The sequence below is a fragment of the Melanerpes formicivorus genome, unplaced genomic scaffold, assembly GCF_026170545.1.
Source record: "Melanerpes formicivorus ecotype bairdi unplaced genomic scaffold, bMelFor1.0.p_v2 SCAF_128, whole genome shotgun sequence".
Taxonomy (NCBI): domain Eukaryota; kingdom Metazoa; phylum Chordata; class Aves; order Piciformes; family Picidae; genus Melanerpes; species Melanerpes formicivorus.
In genome coordinates, this window is record NW_027142480.1 from 772,952 (window position 1) to 796,260 (window position 23,309).

At 35.5% G+C, this 23,309-nt stretch overlaps 1 protein-coding gene across 1 annotated transcript in view; it reads right to left on the bottom strand.

The window, feature by feature from the left end:
- Positions 1 to 23,309, bottom strand: part of CSMD3 (CUB and Sushi multiple domains 3) — a 406,730-nt gene that overhangs the window by 185,353 nt on the left and 198,068 nt on the right. Inside the window, exon 13 of the mRNA XM_068167989.1 lies at positions 21,941 to 22,053. Coding sequence (XP_068024090.1) covers positions 21,941 to 22,053 — 113 coding nt within the window. The remainder of the gene's footprint in view (positions 1 to 21,940; positions 22,054 to 23,309) is intronic.

The following is a 23,309-nucleotide window of genomic DNA, read 5'->3' on the forward strand; positions in this document are numbered from 1 at the left end:
CAGAGCTCATTGTGTTAACAGAAGATGCTAAATGGAAAGGATACAAGGAAAAGTATTCATACTTTATTTTAACTTGTAGAATTTTGGGCATTCGTAGTTTTAAGTAAAACATCAGTCATAGTATATGAGCACTTAAATCTAGCAACAGACACCTGCATCCCGTAGTGTTAACACTGTCCATTTTCCAATACAGCTTCAATTGATAAACTCATCACACAGAGAAAATGAAAATGCAGTAGTTTATTGTTTATACAATAAATATCTTTAAAAAGTCAAAAGTAATCTTACTGATTAAACACAGTTTTGTATATACTTTGGTTACTTTGTAGTTTTACTTTTCAATTTATGTTCTTGTTTTATGATTTATTCTGTTTCTGCAGATGTCAAGTTCATGTTAGCTACAATGAGAGATGCCTAGGCTTAAATGTTTCTTTTCCTTTGGTCACTACCACTGACTTATAAATCCGTGATCCAAAAGACGATACTATTTGTGCCTAACGAAAAAAAAAAAGCAGGGAGGGGGCATTTATGCTAATATTATATCCATTAGGTAGTCCTTTCATTCTTTGTAGTCTTATTAAAACAAACAAACCAACCAACCATCTGTAAGCATAAACAGTTTGCTAAATATATTCATAATGAATCAGGCATGATCTCTTGAGTTTTAAGGCTTTTGAGAGGGAAACTACTTCAGAAATTATTTCATATAGAAGAACATTGACAGTAAAAGGAGGCAGGATTTCTGTTGATTTTAGAGATCTAACTTGTTTTAAAGACTAACTTCTTTGGAGACAGGATATTAATTACTTTGGAAGCATGGTCAAACAAAACAGACAATTTTGTGGTCACAATGCATTGAATAAAACTTATAAACGCCAACATGTTTTCTGACAAGAAATATGTAGAAAACCTTATACAGGAAAACTTATACAGAAAAATAGAAAATTAAGATCAGAATTTCATTCTTTTAAATTATACTTTTGTTATTTTTATGCATCACACTGAAGGGTTATGTAGATTTACAATCAGTGGTGCACTGCAGTGAAAGCCCATAGTTGCAAGACCTACCAGTATATGGGCTACCAGGATATGACTGTTCTTTGTCTCTTATCCTCTATCTTTGTGAAGGACAGGCATATTCTGGAGGTGACTAAATGGGCCTTGGGGAAAATAAATGGTCACTTACTACATAAATGCATTTTGACAGAGTTTCACTGGATTTAAGGCTTGAAGAGGTAACTTGTCTATCTTTTCCCTCCTGTAACTCAAGGGAAAACAAAAGATAAGAATGTGATTCTTAGGGGGAAAACATCATTGAAAGAAAAGAGATCACTGTGGAAAACTGCAATAATGAAGACTTGCCATCATTTCAGCAGAGTTTCAAATTCTATAGCACTTCAGAGAGATACCAGGAAAATACTAATCACTCTTTAAGAGCATTTTAGAGTAATACCAATTTTTTTTGCTAGTTTGTTTCTTGACCACATCAATAGAAAGATGAGAAATAACTAGATTTTTCAGGTTTTTGTTTGGTTTGCTTTGTTTTTTTCCTTTGTAAAATCACATTTGAATTTCTGGATTAACTAAATTCTAGTTTGTGAAAAGAATCAAAGTTTCAGTGTGTAACTCAAAGAGAATGGAGCTGGCTCTTTTATGTTTGAATTTGCTGTGCCAAAAGCTACAAGAATTCACTATCTTATATTGGCACACTGACATTTTGTAAGATAATACAGAGAGAAAAGAAATCATCCGTATAATCCCACTTCAACACATGAAAGTATGTGCAATTTATATATACATTCCTGACTTCACATTTCATATCTAATTTGGTTGCTAATTTGCCATGCCGGTATTTCCAATGCAGGACTTTGCTCATTCAAAGAGCTAGGAAAAGATAGCATTATATATTTGTACAACTTTCGTTAACACAAAGCACAAAGAACCAGCAGCAGTACAATCATTTGTCTTGTCTCAGAAAGCAATAAGCAGGAAAATAAAAATTAATAACTTATGAATCAAGGACATATATTTCTTTGTGTCAATTAGGATGAAAAGAACAAACAAACAAACAACAAACCCCACACAACTGGTTAACTATGCCATAGCACTTCACAGTATATTCAAGAAAAAGTATCTTAAAGATACATACCAGATAAATAGTTATGGACCAATTTCAGCAAGATCTTAGGTTAGTTTACCAGCTTGCTCAGAAAATTGGAGGTTTGGTCACATTTCCATGCAATAGGGTTTAGGTATTGCAATGATCAGTTAACAAAACAGAAAGCAATTTGAATATCCTAACAGATGATACCATATGCTAAACATAACTATTTTGTATGTATCTTCAAATAAAGGAAATAGGTTTGCCTGTTAAATTTTACTGTTATAGCATAAGGGTTTTTACAAACAAAATATGGGATTTAATTTTCAAAATAACAGAGACCAGTGTTATTTACTTCATTTTCATCTGCAGATTCCATATCTTGAGAATTCCTGGTACATTGACAAATTTTTACCTTAACCACTATTCTTAAAGCAACTGTTGTGATTTATTTAGCCTCAGTTCTGATCACAATACATTTTAGGTTTTGTTTATCTGCTTGCTTTCCTAGAAGAACAGAAAAAAAATCCCTCCTGTGTGACATGGCTATTTTTCTAGCAAATATTAAGTGTGAAAATAAGGAGAGAATCTTGCATTGAGTGCAGATGCAAACAGGCTGGAACAATGTCTCTATCAAACATATGTGAAGGTGCACTCCATAGGACCTCCAGCTGCTCCTGACTGCACCAGGTGAGAGATCCATCAGAGTGTGTTGCATCAACTTCTTTGTGCTCCTGAGTCCCCTTACCCAAGAAACAGGTGAGGAAAGGAGAGGAGGCTGACTTATGCATACAGTCAAGTCTTGTACCTGTATGAATTTGCAAGATATTTAGTGTATAATGTGTTATACAGAGCACACATCCAAGGGTATAGAGTCAGTGAGTGAATTTCTAGAGGGAAAACAAAAATCTGTAAAGAAGCAGCTGTTCCTTCCCTGCTATGTAGGCAGTGATAACCTTCCACATCCTTGCTGAATTGTGCCAATTGTCATGGTACTTCTCATCTTCTGATCACATAAATTGACAAGCCAGAATGTGAACATGTCACAAAGAATAAAAGCATAATTAATTGAGGGAAAGCAATGGGGTTAAGGTCACTTATGGGAAAGTCAGATGAGATTCTTCTGAGAATGCAGTGAGAAATAATAGCTGCTACTATTGAAAGTAATATTTTATGTATACCAGAAGTTCCCAACTTTTCCAGTATAAGGAAAAAGTAGTCACAGACATTACCCACAATAACAGATTTTTTCAGAGGGACTGAAGTTACATCTACAGGACTTCTATTCTGCAACTAATCTAATTATTTTTTACAGTAAGTATAAAACACTTCATAAGTTCTACTACATGTTGCAGGTACTTAGAGACTTCATGGATATACATACATTCTGCTTTTCCTATTCAGTGCCAAGTTCTGTCTTTTAAAGTTGAGTTATTTACTGCTCAGTCAGCAATAAACTGGCCCAGCTAATGAATGAATGAACCCTGTGGGGCTCTAAATAATAATTGCACCTCCAGTAACATAAGTTACTCTCTTAATTTACTTTTAGAAAATGAACTCTTCTGTGGAACTCTGTCCTCACAAAGAGTTTAATGGCCCCACGAGACTTCCCATTCATGTAAACATTCACAACAGCTTGGGTTCAAGCACATATATTTCAAAAAAGAAATAGCAAATAGCTGTACATGCAAACTTAAATAGAAACACTGGTTCAAAAAAAGTAAAGTAAAATCCTCAAATGTTTTCAATTTTAAGTTGTATTTTTCTTCCCTTTATAGAATTGTTTTTATAATTTTATTCAGGATGATTTTTTTTTCCCCCCACAACTCTATAAAAAGTATTAAAATTTACAGACACCAGTCGTTAGGATAATTTAAAAGTTCTGGCAGCATAATATTATTCATTAAGGTTTTAATGTCTTTTTTATAGCATTCTAACACGTATTACTTTGCTGGCATCACCTATTATTCACTTTGATTAAAAGCTATTTAGAATGTTCAAAAGTCCACTGAGTTAAACAACTGGGGCATTAAGTCTAATTTCAGCCAAAAGCGTGAACAGAATTATTTAAACTATAAAAGAAGGACAGAAGAAATATTAGTTTATAGGTTGAGATTCAGAAGCAATGCTTAGCAGCCTCTAGAACTCAGAGAATACCAGAATACTCTTAACAATTTTGAGTCCTATTTTACAGGAGCATGTAGGAATACTTTGAGTACGTGCTTTGGGACTGTACATTTAAAGTACCACCCATAACAGAAAAGCTATCTGATTTTATGCCTGAACTAATGAGACAAAAAATTTAAATAGGCCCAGAACTCCCAAGATGACTCTCATCTAATCTGTTACCCTACACAGCATAGTCTGTCAAATATATTTTACCTAATCAACACCGTTTTCAAGTTCTTCATATAAAATGCAGCCACCTTTACTGCCTCAAAAAACAAAACATAAGGAAATAATTAGCAGCTCCAGGACAATATTTATTTAGTAGAGTATCTGGCTGCATTAAAGCAATTTAGTTTTAGAACACTGTGTAATTTACTTAAACATAGAGTTTATGCTAAACTTTATCACTTTTTTTGGTTTACAGATTTTGTTTATGAATTTTACAGATTATGACACTTCCCAAATTTCAATGGAATTAATATGAATGGATTCAATTCAACAAATATTCAAGATACCTCAGTCTGTCTTTATGTTCAAAGATACCTCTGTGTTTGAGGATGAGCCTATTCATTCACCTTAGGGACTCATAGACTCCTACAGAACGCTCCTGTATACTTTTGTTTGTTCTTTTTCATTGCATTAGCCATTTTGTCATAAATATAGTTGCAAGATGTTCTTAAGGTTGTACAGGGCAGCTGGAATATATTTAGCACAGAAATGTCAACACACAAAGTTTGTAAAACAAAGAACAAAACTTTCAATGTGCAAAGCTTGTAAAATAAAGAACACATTGTAGGCTTAATACTTAAATCCTCTGAAGTCAATGGCAAAGCCATCACTGACATGGGAAGAATAATTTTCACTTCTTAAGTTGATGCTCAAATAAAAAAATAGAAGATACAAAAAACAAACAGGTAATCAGTATAATATATAGAATGGAATAGAATTAACCAGGTTGGAAAAGACCTTTGAGATCATTGAGTCTAACCTATCATCCAGCACTATCTAATCAACTAAATCATGGCACCAAGCACCCCATAGAGTCTCTTCCTAAACACCTCCAGTGATGGACAAACACTGCCAGTGATGTACATATATGAGTATTAAAATGAACATTAATTCTATAATTTCTGTGTCTGAATCCTATTTATTTAAATGGATGGGGGTTTTCTCACTTTAAGGTAAGAATTATTTTCTTCCATAGACTAAATAATTTGATTTCAACAAGAAAAATATAAGCATGTTGTTAATCACCGTAAAGAGACTGAAGCTGCTGAGAATGTCATCCTCTAATGTTTATAAAAATATTAAAAGATGATGAAAACATGCAATATACTATTACACTGATAAAAGCAGCAGGAAACTCATTTGTGTCCTTGCTGATTTGACTGAGGTATTTAACTCCTATCTTCAGAAAATCTTCAGGAAAATAGAATGTTTCAATAAGTTTAATGGTGGCAATTCTTTCTCTCAGTATGCTTTTGAAGATCATGCAAATGAAAATGAACTATTTCAGGGGATTTTTTTGGGCACTATGTGAGTCAGCATATAAAAAGAAAAAGGGCATCACTATTCAGAACCTAAGGGTCAAAAGTCCTTTTTCTTTTTATATGCTTAATGTGTGCAGATATAAGTCCAAATCCAAGATCATGAAGGCCATCATCCACAGTTTATCTCTTGACACATCCAGAGTTTGTGTTGACAACTGTGAATTTATTTGCAGCTAGTATTTAATCTGTAGGACTTTTCAAATCTGTTGGTGTTGTTTTTACCGGCAATACCAAGGTAATGTTTTCACTTGCAAGCACTCTGCAACTCTTCTTTAATGACAATCAGCAGCTATGGGAAATTATGTGACAAGAGACTGACAATTACCATCTATTGTTCCTGTGGTGGGTTAAGTTTCTCAACAGCAACTTTCATTTTAGTTGCATCTGTCTATTGTCTGTTGACATTTTCTCAAGAGAGTAAGGACATTGCTGCAAAATATTTGTCTGTTTGGGAGTTTATACCAGCAAAATCCTGTGACATGTGTTACACACTCTAGCTGCTATTACTCTGTTATATGATAAACGCTACTATAATATTAATATGTTGTATCACCACTGCTGCTTATGTCAAAATTATTTATTAATCATATTCTTTATATGGGGATATGTCACTTATCTTAGTGGTAAAACCCTTCCTCTCCACTGCTATTTCAGAAAGGTCTCTATTTATACATAGAGCTTTGTCTTCAGATGGCTTTAGACTGTGTGTGTAGCTTGCTTTTTTACTCAGGGTTCTGTTCTTATATTTCCTCTTTCTGCTTCTTCCTAGTCTAGTCATTCATTTTCCTTCTAGAAAAAAGGAAACTAAAGCAGACTAAAAAGAAAACCAAAATCTCATAAAAACCCATTCTCAAAACACTGCCTTTCCCCCAAGGGAGTGGAGGGATGCTTTTTGTTTTATTTCTCACCATCATACTTTATTTTTACTTGGCAATACGTCAAATTAATCTTTCCCCAGTTGAGTCTGTTTTGCCTGTGACAATAACCACTGAGAGATCCCTCTATCCCTATCTCAATTAATGGATTTTTTTCACTGTATTTTGTTACCCTGTCCTGCTAAGGAGGGGGAATGAGTGCAGCTTGATGGACATTAACCACCAGACAACTACATCTAAATTTCATCTAAAGGTAGCTGTTGAACGTAGATTTATTTCAAGTAACAAATGGAGAGCTCTCACCCTCCCACCCCTCTCCCCAAAAAGAAGAGAAAGAAGCATTGCTAGAAGCTCTGATTAGACTACAGCTTGGACTAAGCTCTTGGGGATTTTAGTTTCTGTAATCTAAATCCTCTTAAACAAGTGAGTAAGCCTATGCAAATTGGAATTTCACAAACTGAATCTAGTTAGATATTCATCCCCTTGCCAAATTTTGGGTCACTGATCCAATATGCAAGAACGCTAGAACTTATTAATAAGGTTGCCAGATTATTTATTTATTTATTTATTAAAAAGACTACAAAACAGTGTATTTTCCTAAAGCTGCTGAGGTGTTCTACTTCAATTTGCTCATGAGTACTTTCAGTGAGACAGTCATTCACATCACAGATAATTTCAGACCAAACAGCTAAAGTTCTGAATTTCTAAATGGCAAAATAAAGAATAATTAAACCGTTCCTTATCTTACTTAGGAAAAGATTATTCAATGTCAAAGTAGTGCATCAGCTTTGCCAATAACATGCTTTATTGTTTCACTCTCTATTATGGTTAAAATATACAAATTAGAGATAAAAGATCATTTGCATATGGATGGGAGAAGATTAAGTAAAATAATTAAAAAACCCCTTCCTCAGTATGTCTAACACTTTGCAAGATCACTACTTACTTTGACTGTGTCTGAGCTGTTTGTAAGAAATTTTAAATGTTAGAGATATGTCAATGTGATGATGGGAGCAAATTTTCCAATCCATGTATTGAAGTAAATATCAGTCTATAAAATGCATAATTGATCAGATTTTACTGTACAGCTGAACATGAGAAACACTTAAAAATATCTAGAGCATGAAACAAAGATATAAAATTCCAAATTATATCTACATCCAATCTCATATTAAATGTTTTAAAAACCAAAATGCATAATTGACTGGAACAAAAAGTGTGCCTTCTAAATTACAAAGATATTTCACTGATAATTGAATGCCATTTAAAGGAATCTGTTCTAGATTAACTACAGGCCTCTGAAGGTAAACATCTAAAAAAGTATCACAGTATAACTTAGGTTGGAAAGGACCTCGAGGATCATCGAGTCCAACCTATCAACACAGACCCCATGACTAGACCATGGCACCAAGTGCCACGTCCAATCTCCTCTTGAACACCTCCAGGGTCGATGACTCAACCACCTCCATGGGCAACCCGTTCCAATGACGAATGACTCGCTCGGTGAAGAACTTCCTCCTCACCTCGAGTCTAAACCTCCTCTGGCGCAGCTTGAGACTGTGTCCCCTTGTTCTGGTGCTGGTTGCCTGGGAGAAGAGACCCACCCCTTCCTGGCTACAACCACCTTTCAGGTAGTTGTAGAGGGCAATGAGGTCACCCCTGAGCCTCCTCTTCTCCAGGCTAAAGAATCCCAGCTCCCTCAGCCTCTCCTCATAGGGCTTGTGTTCAAGGCCTCTCCCCAGCCTTGTTGCCCTTCTCTGGACACGTTCAAGTGTCTCAATGTCCTTCTTAAACTGAGGGGCCCAGTACAGTACAGAAGCACATGAGTTTTCCCCATCATTTTCTCTCTCATTCACTGCCTTATTCCCTCTCTGTACTGAACTATACCAACTTATAACTTATAATATAAACAATTATTTTATTTATTAAGATAGAAATATATATTAAAAAATTAAGATCACTAGGTCACGACAAATCAACACTCTTAGAACAAAACAACAGGTCTGCAGCAATAACCTTCAATGCCAGAGACAGACATTCAACAAGAAGATAATAAAAATTGCTGTTTACTTTCCAATCTCAGTGACTGCATTGCTTTTGCAGTCTGCTGCCCTTACCCTATTAATATTTTTAGACAGCTTTTAACTGGTACTGTAGAACCACTTGATTATGCAACACGCTTTTTGCCTTGCCATAAATGGTCCTAAGAGGCATTCTACTGCTACTTCATCTGCTACTGTAGTTCCTAGCACTATTCCACCAACCCCACAAAAAGCCCATTAGATAGCTAGCAATGATTCCAATGTCAACTCCTTAGAATCTGGAAGCTTTCTGAAAAGCAGAGCTGTTCCAGCAGAATGTCACTAAATTATATTCAAAATAATACAGAAACTTAAAACTTCCCAGGAAATGTGAAAAAAAAGCTTACAAAATGGTACTCAGAAGGAACAGCTTGAAAGACATTCACTACAATTTTTCTTTGGTGTTCTACTTTGGCATAGGCTGCCTGTTAAATTACATGTAGGAATTCCTTCTACCACTAGGAAAAAATAGTTCAGTCAAGAAATATTTCTGAGTTAGCAGAGATAATTTTTAAAAATGTACTAAATGATTAATAAAGGTGAATAATATTTTCTTCCATCCTTAAAATTCAATCACAAAGGAGTAAAGGAGTTAGACTGCCAAATGCCAGCATATCCATCTTAGGTAAGGCAGTAAAAGAACTAAAACAAAGGCAAAATTAAAGGTGTGCATATCAGGGTAAATTTTGTGCAGGTATCCACAGCAAAATGTTATTCTGTCATAATAAAAAGACTGTCAAGTAAGTCTTAGGATGGGTTCTGTTCATTAAGTGCTAGAAGCTGGTAAAGGACACTTTAAAATTTCTTAGGGTTTTGTTTGGTTTTTTGCGGGGAGGTTTGCTGATTTATTTATTTTTTTGTGCTGTGTTTTGGCTTTTTGGTTGTTTTGTTTGTTTGATGTTTTCTGTTTGCTTCTTTTTAATAAAATATAATTGCATGATTTACTTTATTTTGCCCTTCTGTAAGACACACACCAGAAGATGATTTGTTTCTCCTAAGACTTGCACTTCCCACAGTGATGAAAATTTTGCCTGTACATCCTTATTCTAGGAAGAAATTAAATCCTCTCTTAACTATCACTTTGATGCACATACTCCAAAGAGAATATAACTTGGGACAACTGCTATTTTTCAGTGCATCAGAATAAAGTATTCCTAGTTTTGGCATGGGAAAATCTCATGAGAAAACCATGCAAGACAGACACTCTATGCAAACAATAAGTGATATAATAAAGTGTATTTGGTCTGGCTTGGAGGGAGTCAGCTTTCCCCGTAGAAGCCCTCACAGTGCTGTGCTTTGTGTTTGTAGCTAAAACGTTGTTGATAACACAGAAATGTTCTGCTGCTGCAGTGCAGCGCTTGCACAGTATCAATGCTGTCCCTCCAACCTCTCCTCTGCATGAAGGACAGGAGGCTACGGATGGACCAGAGAACAATCTTCAACAGCTTGCTGTGGACCAACCAGAGGTCCAGACCTGAGATGGTATAATAACAGTAATGAAATTTGTATGAGTCTTTCTTACTCTGAAGTGGTGAACTCATTAACATAAATTTCAAGCACAGACAGCTTAGAGTCAGATACTAATAACAATATCTAGGATAAGATGCTGAATAAATTTTTCTTCTTTGAGACTTTTTGTTTCCTTAAGAAAATTGTCTGAATATTAAGTGCATTTTTATCATATTATATTTCTCCCCTAATCTGATGTGTGTCTAATCAACAAGCTGTTAAGTGTATGGAAATAAGTTTAAGATGATGTGCTACTTTCAGATATAGCTTTAAGGTCATTTTGAGAAGTGAGCATACAGGCAAATTAACACACTAAAATGCAGAAAACCTAACTCTTTTGGTCTTTTAAGAGGTATTGCTAGGCAGGGAGAATAGTATATTTACAATTCAAAGTTAAATCTGTTAAACAAAACAAGTCACAAAGCATTACTGTAGAGAACACTGTTGACGGACTCATTTATTAGCAGCAGTTGCTCAAACACTGGTTTTATGGGTGACATTAGTTCTATTTGTCAGCTACTCTAGTTCAAAAAGTTGGACTTTGTTCACAAATAATCTTGAGATGTCAATTATTGAAATCAACAGAGAAGAGATGAATAAGAGTAAAATATCAGCTGAAATACTGAAGACAAGAATATGCATTGCAGTTAGATATATGATAAGAGTAATCTAAAATGTTGCAGTTGTGACATGTCATTAGATGGATGATTACAATTAATGTATATGCCCAGAGAGAATGAAAACCTACAGTTTTAGCATCTGTCTACTTCCCATATTAGTCTCATTTCTGGACTGTCTATGTGGAGATCTTTGCACCTAACAAGTAAAAAATGTGAGCAGAAATATCAGGAAGATAAATGAGACAGGCAATGCATCAGCTCAGCAATCACCTAAGACTGATATCTCATTAGTAATCATAAAGTCCCAGTTTTGCCACTTTCACCACATGTAACACTTGGATGATAATGTGTTGAGGGTATTTTTTGTGGTTTTGTTTGGTTTTTAATGTTTAAATTAAAGAAAAACCATTACATTCTTTGTTAATGATTAAAAAAATAAGATCATATATATATACTAAAACTGAGATATAAGCTTTGTGTCTTTGTTGTGGGTATTAATGAGTGTACAGTAAATAAAGGCCCACTCTTGAATGATGGGGTTAAAAACATTAACCAGCTGCTGCATCTCCCAGGCACCATTCATCCAATGCAAGGAACAAGCAGGAAGCCTAAGGGAAATACTGGGTGACTGTGTAATTAAAGACTGTATGATAACAAATGCGTGCACAGAAGCTGAATTATGCTTTCATATGTGGTAAATTACATTCTGAAGCTTTCTTATGTTTTAATAACTGACTTGCAAAAAGACTACCCTCCAGAAAAAAAAAAAAAATCTCACCCCACAGTGCTTGAACTCAATCCATTCCATACAAAAAATTGCAACATATTATTTAGATAAACTTTTCACTGCACAATATTATATTTCATCAGTAATTTCTGCAAATGAACTACTTCAACAAAGGCTGAACCACAGATTCAATACTGAAAAGCTTCTGGAGAAATCCTAATTCCAGCACAAGGGAAAAGGACCACTGGGACCTATGCCAGTGCTCCTTCAAACAACATCCATCCACCCAGGTGCCAAAATACAATACAAATCTTGAGAGACTAAAGAGGTTCCTGATTCATGATTTACATTCTACATAAACCACTCTGGGTATGTGAGCTTGCTCTTCTCTACAATTATAAGGTCACCTCAAATACCTCAACCCTGTAATTGTGGACTCAGAACTACTAAAAAAAATTTTTTGAGAGATACACTCCCTTTTCATTTAGAAAAATTGAAATATTGACAAGGAATACACAGCCAAATCCACTTTCTCCCTTACATTTAAAAGTAGATGTTTTCCTTATGACAATTATTTAATGAAGAAATTGTCTTGCTTTCAAACCACTGATATTCAATTAGGTTTGTTTTTGTTCTTATAACAGGTGCTATACAGTCATTTAATAAGAGCTGCAAAAGAATGATATTCAGATGAAAATCAATCTTTGGGGGTTTTATATGCTTTTTATGGTCCAGACCTTATCCAATATTCTTATCAAAACTAAATATTGAAGATTATAAAGATCTGGTAGAAATATAAGCAATTATCATATAAAGTCCACTTAGATTTCATAGCTACAATTCTGTTATGTGGCAGGCTATTAGCAATTAAGACATTAGTAATTTCAAAGGGTTTGGGGGAGAAAGCAGACATCAAAGCTATTGCCAGAATATTTATTGCTACTTTAACTTGTGCTGCTGAGATTTTTTGAAGGAATGTGGTATTTATGTGCATAATGTGGTACATGAAGTCTCTTCCATCACATATAAAATGTTTGCTATGACAGAACAGAAACTCCCTTCTGAGAATGTCTTTTGAATGCAGACTGATTGAAAATAAAGTAACTTGCTTTTAAATGGTAGACAGAATTCAGTTATTCATTCTATTCAGAATTCTCAAATTTTGCCAAAAAAGCCTGGCAAGCAAGGTTATTACCATGCCTTCTGCCCTTCTACTCCACATTCTTTGATTTCTCCTTGGTTTCATGGAACTTGGATAGATTAATTTATCATTTAGAACATGGGAGGTAATTTGCAGATTATTCAGCCTACAAATCTTCTTTATTTGCTAGAACAACTGCATAAACACAGATCATACATTCTTCAAAACAAAAACTAAATCAAAATTGTGTCCTTCATTTTTGAAAAAAAAAGAAAAAAAAGAAAAGAAGAGGAAGAAAGAGATCCTGTATAGCAGAAAAAATCAGTTGGAACTATAGTAGGGATGATTAAAAAAGTAGGTGACATAATTAGCGTCATTCCTACAATTTCAAGGTCAGATTGTTAACATTTAACTACAGTCACGGTCATGGCAAAGAAAACAGAAGCAGAGAACTGCCTTGATGATAAAGTATGGGAAAGAGTATATCTTCCTCTTCATATTCCTGGCAAAACTAGTGCCCTTATGACCACCAAGAAACACATTTAAATTTAGATACTCTCACTCTTTTAAATGCTCACTTTCTTTTACGCGCAGTTAGTTTCTAATGGTAGCCAGCACACACATGGCAAACATCTAAACCAAAATAACCAGCCAGAAAACAGTGGCATTTATTTAGTGGCAGCTCCTTACAATTTCTAGGTGTACAAGTTAAACTGAGATTCCTAATTCTCATTGAATTCGATTCACTAATTCAAGAGTCTGAATTTAAATTGTGCTTGCTATATGTTGGGAGATTAATAACATGCATATGTTCACTGTTATCTAAAGCAAACCAGGAAATTAACTAAAAAAAATTACAAATTAATGAGTTGTGAGACAGAAGACATAATATTATCATAAATTGTTCCTCCATATCACTTACAAATTTTGTCAAGACATAATTCCACTCCCTATGCAAAGGAAAAAAAGATATCTAACAAGACATGTATTTTAAGGATGTTGTCAAAGGAAATATCCTTTGTTCAAGGGAACATGTGTAGACAAAGAAGAATCAAAGCTGAGAGTCTGAGTTCTACAACTTGAAACTGTTTTGTCTACTAGAAAACTGGCAGGTATTAGAAAAAAGGTAATAATCAGGTAAATAATGACAAATGCTGGTTACTCAAAAGCATATTCAAGAAATCTTGCAGACAAAAGAAGTGAGTGTTAAAGGCAAACTCATGATGGCGGTAATGAAAAGGCTAAGCTTTTACCTTAAAAAACTGTCTAATGTAAATGACAATGGAAGCTCCAACAAGATCTTGACCTTCTTTGCAAGAAAAATAAAGGTTTGATTCATCAATAAGCAGCTCATTGCAACTACTGAAAGTAGTGGTGTGAGCAGTGCTTTACAGTAGGAAAGTGATGAAAATAACAGTAGAAAGCATGAAAAATGAGACCTCTGAAGAGTGACATTTATCGGTTAATTTCAGATGAGGTCTCATGGGACATTAACTACATAATTTATTTCACTTAAAACACCCAGTAAATTGTTTCAGTTATGCAAGGCAGGTGGACATGAAACACTGTACAACATGTGTTGTGATCTGCCTTTCACTGATAATTCACCTTGTGTCTAGCAATTTCCCTTTCACAAACTCAGCATGATTTGGAGAGGGGAAAAAAACCACCAAAATCCCAGGTACCAGTCAGCTGAGTAATATGGTCATATCAGAACCAATTAATTTTATAAACCTCAATAAATTGTTGAAGAGATCAAAACTGGCAAACTTCCAGCCTTCCAGTACATCGTTGCAAAACTATTTCTAACCTGCAAAAGCATTTTGGATAAATAAATAGAGTAAAAAAAATAATAAAACCCAAACCCAACAAAAGAAAACCCCAAACCAACCAAACAAAACCAAACAAACAAACAAGCAAACAAAACCCTCAAACATAAAAAATCCCAATCATAACAAACCCAAATCAACAACAAAAAAAAGACCCAAACCAAACCTACAATAAACTCCAAGCAAACAATCAAAAGCTTGTAGTAGCAAATCCACAAAAAAAAGAAAAACCCAGCCCCCTCAGTTTTAAGAATTGAAATTAAAAAATAAAAAAGGGTGAGGCAGTGAGAAGGGGCAAAGGTCAGTGGGATGGAGACAGACTCCTTTCAGTGATGAACAGTGACAGGGAAAGGGGGCAAAACAGGCAAGCTGGAACACAGGAGGTTCCACATAAGCATAAGGAAAATAATCTTCACTTTGAAGGTGGCAGAGCATTGGAACAGGCTGCCCAGAGAGGCTGACAAGTCTCCATCTCTGGAGGGGTTCGAAATTCACCTGGACATGTTCCCGTATGGTTTACTCTACATGATCCTGCTCTAGCAGGGTGTTGGACCAGATAATCTTGAGAGGTCCCTTCCAACCCCTACCATTCTGTGACTCTGAGTCTGAAAAAATACATTGACAATCTTTTTTAAACTCCCCATTGGCTAATAAAAGCATACCAAAAACAAAAATCTGTGGGACTTAAAACTGTTGAAAGTGAATAAAATTTGACCTGCCATCTGTTTTGACCTGCCATCTGTTTTTCTCAAAACCAGACAATTAACAATATCATTGACTTGGCACACTATATATTACAGTACATATGTCACACTAGATTAAGTGATTTGGTTTCTAGAGAGTTGTAGAAAGGGTGCCTTAAAGTTTTTGGAATATTCTTATTTCTTTGTTGTAGCATTTTAGAGACATATTTTTATTTTGATAGAAACTATGCCCTGGCCTTAAATTCTTTCACATAAAGTTTTAATTTTATCTAAATGTAGTGCTAAAGTAAGAAACAATGCACCATACTGCTGTGTCAAATGTTATACATAAGTTATTACACTGTGCTTGTGCTTTTATTTTATGAAGCCTGAAGCTGGAATGTCAGATTTCAAGTATGCTTCAAGCATATATAAAAAGTTACCAGTAGGGATAGTTATGTTAACAGAATACATAGTAAGTTCCTACTGCCCAAGTCTAAGAATAATTGCTTGAGAAGACCCAAAGGAGAAAGAAACCCTACTATGAACACCATACTCCTCCAAGTACTGACCTCGGGATGCTGATAAGTTGTAGTACATTCATCTCCACTCCCCTCTCCATGAGGAAGGCAGGTGTTAATGTCAGGACACAAAGAGGCACTGGAAAGGTGAGCAGAGCTCCCAGAACAAGGAACAGATACTAGAAAGGGCATGTACCAACTTATCTGTATTGTTACTAAGCTTTCTCTATGTTAATTAAATAATCTGAACATTAGGCTTAAAACATGAATTGGATAAGAAGAAATATTTAATTATTTTTTATATTTTGTTCCCTTTTGCTTGTAACTAACCTGAATGCAACAACTGATTTGCAAGTTACATCTCTTTCTTTAGCTATGTCTTTGGCAAAGAACTCAGTATCCTAATCCCTTCAGACCACCTCTCTGAAATGCTTCCTCAAAGAGTAAGAAGTTCGTGCACAACTTTTTGGATTTTGAGAAGATTTTAGGGATCAGGAGCTCAAAATTCCATGAAGGATAAATTTTCAAAATTCCTACTTTAATTTTTGAATAAACTTGCCTTCCAAGAATTGAGATCACTTTGAAGCAACATCATCAATAGATCTTATACTAATTCTATTTATTATTATTAGCATAAAAGTTCACCTCCTAGGCTTTATTCTGTATGGCTTGTGAACTCATTTGTTTAATGTCATCTAATTAATTCCATCAGGTTAACTTCTGTATTTGCTCGGTAACTTACATTAATATTCAGATAAGGTTGCCATAATCTCCCTTTAATTATCATTTAATAAGGTTATTGGCTATGGTACTTATTTAGAAAAGATCATTTTCCTCTCAAATTGCTCTCTGTAACATCCAAACAACTCAAGTGAAAATTCTTAAGCGGCTAACAAAAGCAATAATCAAGAATAGTTACTTTGCAGACATATGCTCACATCTCTTCATTTTCTCAAGTCATTTAAAATGCAGACTAAATTGATATTCTACCCTCTGATTCCACAAAATCATTTAAAACCAATACCAAAGGACAAACAACTAAACAAAAAATACTCCCCAAAATAAAAACCTACTATCTAATGTCTCTGCAGTTTGATTTGAAAAGAAGAAGTACATTTGGCAGAAATTAAAAAAGCAACCTTTCTGTCACAGTATCACAGTATCACAGTATCACAGTATCACTTAGGTTGGAAAGGACCTCGAGGATCATCGAGTCCAACCTATCAACGCAGACCCCATGACTAGACCATGGCACCAAGTGCCACGTCCAATCTCCCCTTGAACGCCTCCAGGGTCGATGACTCAACCACCTCCCTGGGCAACCCATTCCAATGACGAATTACTCACTCGGTGAAGAACTTTCTCCTCACCTCGAGTCTAAACCTCCCCTGGCGCAGCTTGAGACTTGTCCTGAACTCCTGCCTTGCTGTTAAAAATTGAGGCAAAGAAGGTGTTCAGGACCTCAGCTTTCTCCTCATCTTCAGTCACACTGTCACACTGAAGTTTCTTGAAACAACTCTAAATTTCCAGGACACTAATCTTAAATGCTTCTCTTCTAAGTCCCTGTTAAAAATAGTTCAGAGCAGTTTTTCCACAGTCAGCTTAGCTGACAAGTCAGCTGTGGGCTTCTTTTATTAACTGTCTGTATCACTTGTCAATCAGTGTTATAAAGTATTGGCTATAGAATCAGCAACTTCATGCAGTTGTACTTTCATGATGCAGTAGTACCTTCATGTAAGTACATTCCAGGAAATGGTTCCAAAGCACTCAACCCAGGAAAAAAGTCACATTCAATCTGCCAAACAAGTGAACTGAGACATTTAATTGAAAACATATAGATGTAATTCTTCCAGACTATTCAGCTGAAAAAAATGTCTGTGTATGACATGTTATACTTTTTCTTTTATTTTCTCATTTGTTTTTTTCTTTTTTTAATATTGAAAGGTGTTCTAAATTGAGAGAATTTAGTTAGGTGTCAGGCTATTGGCAATAAAGATATTAATCCTTTTAATGGTTTATGGGAAGAAGGAAGCTATTGCATTTAGTGCTATTATACATAATTTTCTATGAAATGTAATGTTTAATTTCCAGACTGTCAATCAGGGATTTTTTTAAAATATAAAGTCACAATTGTTCAGATTCTTATGCTCTGACAAAAATGGGTTTCTAATCTTTGAAGATTATGCTGTATTTGTATTAGCTTATCTTGTATTTTGTGCAGGTCTTCCCCCCGCCCCCGCCTCAGCTGTAGATGAACCTCATCCAGTTTCAGTGTTTAAATATGTTGGAAATTGTTTCTCCACAACTGTTTGGATAGAACTTCTCTCCTCTTTACCATGGCTTTGGGATATACTGTGACAGTATGACACCATTTCCTGAAATACTGAATGGTGCAAAGTACTCATGCAGCTTGTGATCAGTAATAACCATTAATTTGTATCTTCCTATATTCAATTCTATTCATAAAAGATGTGCCTTCTATCTCACACCTTAAGCAAGTAGTCCATTTTGAAGGACAGTGGGTAAAGAGTACTAGGTAATGACATCCCAGAGCCTTCTGTTCTTATCATATTCCATGTAGCACTCAGAAAAATCTGTATTCTTAAAGTGCCTGCCAGACTCAGACCCAAATGTAAAGTAGATTGAAGAAGAATCTTGATGGGACAAGGCACACATATCTCCACTAACTCTGCAGTTAGGGTGAGTATGAGGATGCACAGAAGCAGATATTTAGGCATCAAAAACATTTTAGTGGGAAATTATTTTAGCTGTTAGCAAATACTTTTATCAAGTACAAGTACTGTTACCAAGTAATTAACTCTGACATAAGCAAGTCTGTAAAGTGAGCCAATAGAAGATACAGTATCCCTGCTATCTGTGAGGAATTCATCATGCTTTAGTGGTTTTACTTTGGACAGGATTTATCAGGTCCTGATAAATATGCATTAGGAGTTAAAGTACATGAAGTATGCTATTCCCAATGCTATTCAAGTGTATCTTATGAATTGCCTTAAAGGAATATAACTTGTGCCTTTCAAGAATGCTCTGTGATGAAAACTAAAGCAGGGGAAGCGGGAGTGATCAGAAGACGATTCAGTTCAAAACCCACATTACTGGATCTGATCTAAAATGCTAATGTAGTTGCATCTTTTATGTAAGCAGAAACAGGCAAGCTAAATATATAAGACATATAAATAGATACAATTCCGGCCAAGTCAGGTGTCTAGTTGGATAATAGGAAATTGTGATGTGAAAAGGAACAAGTTATAGGAATAGAACTTGATCCAGTCCATCAAAGAGAAATATAAGCAAGTTGGGCATACATACTTTATAATTCAGGTAGTCACTTAAAATAAAATGGCCTCTGATCCTGACTCCTAGAAATCACAATAATCTCAAGTAATTCTGAATATTTTGCAGATAAAAGTTGGAAATATTTGATTATGTTGAAGAAGTCAGAGAGAAGTTAAAGCCTTGAATGCATTTTTCTAATTCAATTACTCAGTTTACCTCATTGGACTTTCTCTCAATTTCCAATTTGTAAGTTCCAAAACTTTAATTACAAAATAGCTGCTTAACCAAAGTATTGCATATTTAGGTTCCTCCTTTCAGAGCTTACCATCATTAACACAAAGGTTTTAAACACAAAGAAACACCCTCCCCCCCCGCCCCAAAAAAAAAAAAAAACCCAAAAAACAAACCACAACCAAATCACAACCCTTCCCCAACCTAATTCCTCCTCCCTTCCCTGCCCACTGGATTTAAAGGAACATTGCCTCATTTCTGGAATCTCTAATGAATGCATATTCTTAGAGATCAAACAAAAGTAAGATATATAAAAATTTTGACTCATGCTCTAGATTGGGGAGCAAAATAAAAAACAGAATAAAGTGCCACACAATGCCTATCCATCGAATGCTTGACACATTCAAATGCTAGTTAGTAAGCTACTGTAAAGTACCAATGTAAGGCAAGAGAGAAATACATATTCACTATCTAGGTGTGCAATCACAAAGCTGATTATATGGAGATGAGACTGTGAGTGTTCACCCTTTTTATCCTCTTCTACCTATTCATATTCGATTAATTTTATTCTGGTAGAACTATAGCTTCTAAGAATAAATGTAACTCATGAATAAAACAAGATATAGTGGCACATTATAAGACACAGATGATAATCCTCTGCCTTCTGCAAGCTAAAACTGTTGTAAGCAAAAATTAATTATGTCACAAAAGGATCCTGTAAATAACAGAAACCACCTGATGAACTGTGGACATTGAGATCCAGTCTAAAAATCGTCCTTTTCCACTGAACTATGGTTCAAGTTTTGCCACATTAGCAAATTATTTAACTTGTTTATACTAATAATAGTATAGAAAAAAATAGAATAAACCAGGTTGGAAAAGACCTTTGAGATGATCCAGTCCAACCTATCACCCAACATGAATCATCTAAACCAAGGCACCAAGTGCCCCATCCAGTCGCTTCCTAAACACCTCCAGTGATGGTGACTTCACCACCTCCCTGGGCAGCCCATTCCAATGACCAGCCACTCTTTCTAGGAAGGATTTCTTTCTTACATCCAGTCTAAACCTCCACTGGCACAGCTTGAGACTGTGTCCTCTTGTTCTGGTGCCCTATTCAACAGCTGGAATGCCAAAATCCTGAGCCATAATAAGTACCAAACAACAGAGTTTCTTAGTCTGGATACAACTACCAAGAGTGCACAAGGCCACTTCTTTCATATCACTACAGACTTCAATACACATAAACAGCCAGAAGAGAGTTATGAACAGCAAAACCCAGCAAGTCAAGATTGTTTACTCTCAGAATGGTTATTCGCTCCATCTGCCCATCCTCAGCAACATCAGCTCCATGTCTCATATACATGGATGTTGGCTTAACTTTTGCCTTTCCTCTCTCCTCTTGATAAATAATTTTGATGAATAATCATACTTTCTGGATTTACTGATAGTCAGGAAAAATGCAACTTAAAAATTTATGGCAAGAAACACATGCAGCTATGTTAAATCTAATATAAAAATAAGATCTATAATTCTGTAATAATACAGCAGTGTATATAGAATGGAATGGAATGGAATGGAATGGAATGGAATGGAATGGAATGGAATGGAATGGAACAGACCAGACCAGACCAGACCAGACCAGGTTGGAAGAGACCGTCAAGATCATCGTGTCCAACCTATCATCCAACACCACCTAATCAACTAACCCATGTAACCAAGCACTCTGTCAAGTCTCCTCCTGAACACCTCCAGTGACGGCGACTCCACCACCTCCCCGGGCAGTCCATTCCAATGGGCAATCACTCTCTCTGTGTAAAACTTCCTCCTCACCTCCAGCCTGAACTTCCCCTGGCGCAGCCTGAAACTGTGTCCTCTTGTTCTGGTGCTGGCTGCCTGGGAGAAGAGACCAACCTCTGCCTGTTTACAACCCCCCTTCAGGTAGTTGTAGAGAGCAATGAGGTCACCCCTGAGTCTCCTCTTCTCCAGTCTAAGCAGCCCCAGCTCCCTCAGCCTCTCCTCATATGTTGTTCCTAAGGTTTTGGTTGATTCTGCTGTTTGTGCTATATGAAAACTCTATGTTCTCCAGTAGCATCAAAGAGCAACAGCATTTTTTGTTATGCATTACAGATCATGTACATTTTTAAGACCATAAATAAGGGAAGTTTTTCTTTGCCTTAGTACATAATTCATCAGTAATTCAACTTCTTTGCTTAGGATGGTTTCTTTCTGTTATGGTAGGTGTGATTGATTTTAAAAGAAATGCAGGAAGTATTAATTTTCTTTTTTGCATTTGGGTTTAAATAATCATACAATTCTTTCATTTTAATATTTTTCAATATGAAACAATGGAAAATAAATGTAAAACTATAGGCCAAAAGTCCACTGTTATAAAAAAAATCCAAACAAAAAACAAATGAAAAGTATCCAGTTTTAACATAAGACCTTTAAAGAGATTAATTTATATTTTTATTATGTTTTTCAGCTCAGCTTACATTTTTTTTTGCTTTTATATCTGACAGAACTGAAAATAGAAATCATCTCCTAATATGAAAGAAAAAAAAGGTTTTGGTACACCATTAAATTCACTTCCAATAATGTGTTGTTACCTTTGTAGTTAACCTTGAAACCGATTGAGCCAACACTTTCATCTGTTTGAAGGTGCAACCACATCTGATTGCTCATGCTCACAATTAAGTCTGGTACAAAGCTCCCAGTTAACCTACAAATATAAAAATAAAATTTAAAAAAAATCATAAAGCCATTTAGTATTAAGTAATTAGATTACTTTTTGTTTTGTTTTTCTAAGAATTCTCAATTTATTTATTTTTTGATTCATTGCATTCAACACACAGCAAACTGATTACCTCCTGGCTGCTTGACCATTATAGCTCTCAAAGTTCCAATGACTGTAGATTGGATAGCAGTCTATAAAGACAAGCAACTACTGTTTGTGTCGTACTGAAACAGCTCATCTCACTTCCAGTTGCTGGTCCAGAAAGACATACATCTCACCTAGTCATGAACCTTACCTTGTAGCCCTGTGTGCATGATTCAGGCGCATGCAGGCATATCAAATGGCACTAAAAGACCCTAATGAGGCACTACATTTATTCTTCAAAAAAAAGTATTTCTCTGGTATAAAGTCACCACCCCTCCAACCTCCCAAATGTCTTTATTCTTAAACAATACGCTATTATGAAGGTCCAAGTGTTCTCTGACCTCTCTCATCTCCTGCCATCAACCTTTACACGATGGACGAAAGTGACACAGTTCTTGACAGACTCAGCTGATATTCATTCCTGCATTAGCAAAACCACTAAATGTCAGAAATTTAAAAAGTTTTGGTTTGATTTACTTTTCATATTGCTTGCAGAAAACCTTACGTCTATGAACAACTAAAAGGTTGTTCGGTTTGCTGAATGAAATATTGTGAAAGTAGTAAGGAACTACAAGAGCAGCAGCTCTATGTTATATTGCACTTTTCCCCTAACAATTCTCTGTCAAATTTGGTAAGAATTTGTCAGGCAAAAAGGAGTGGTGGAAAGTGCCAAAACATTTGCCATTCTTGTATAATGGATCATGAGCATAAGACTGTGTAAGAGCAAAAACTGTTGGTTTTAGGGTTGCTTTTTTCAGTTGTAACCATTCTTTAAAGCTAGCTGAAGCTTCAAGTAGACTATTTTGAATATATTTTGCAGCTAATTTTAGTTCTCCCCTCCGGTCTTTTTTAGTTTATTTCTGTATGAAATACTCTGCTGTGGGAGAAATTCATGTCTATTTCCCACATCTGTGTTCACAGATGGAGCTACTACAAAGACTCCTGCCAGAATAGAACAAGTAAACGCCTGGCTAACATAGTGTACGAACTGCACGTTCCCACACTAAAAGAAAGTGTTTTCAGTGAGTTCAGTCCTTGCCAAATTAGTGGATTAACAGGATGTTTCTCAGAAACAACAGTGATGTAATGGCTAGCAG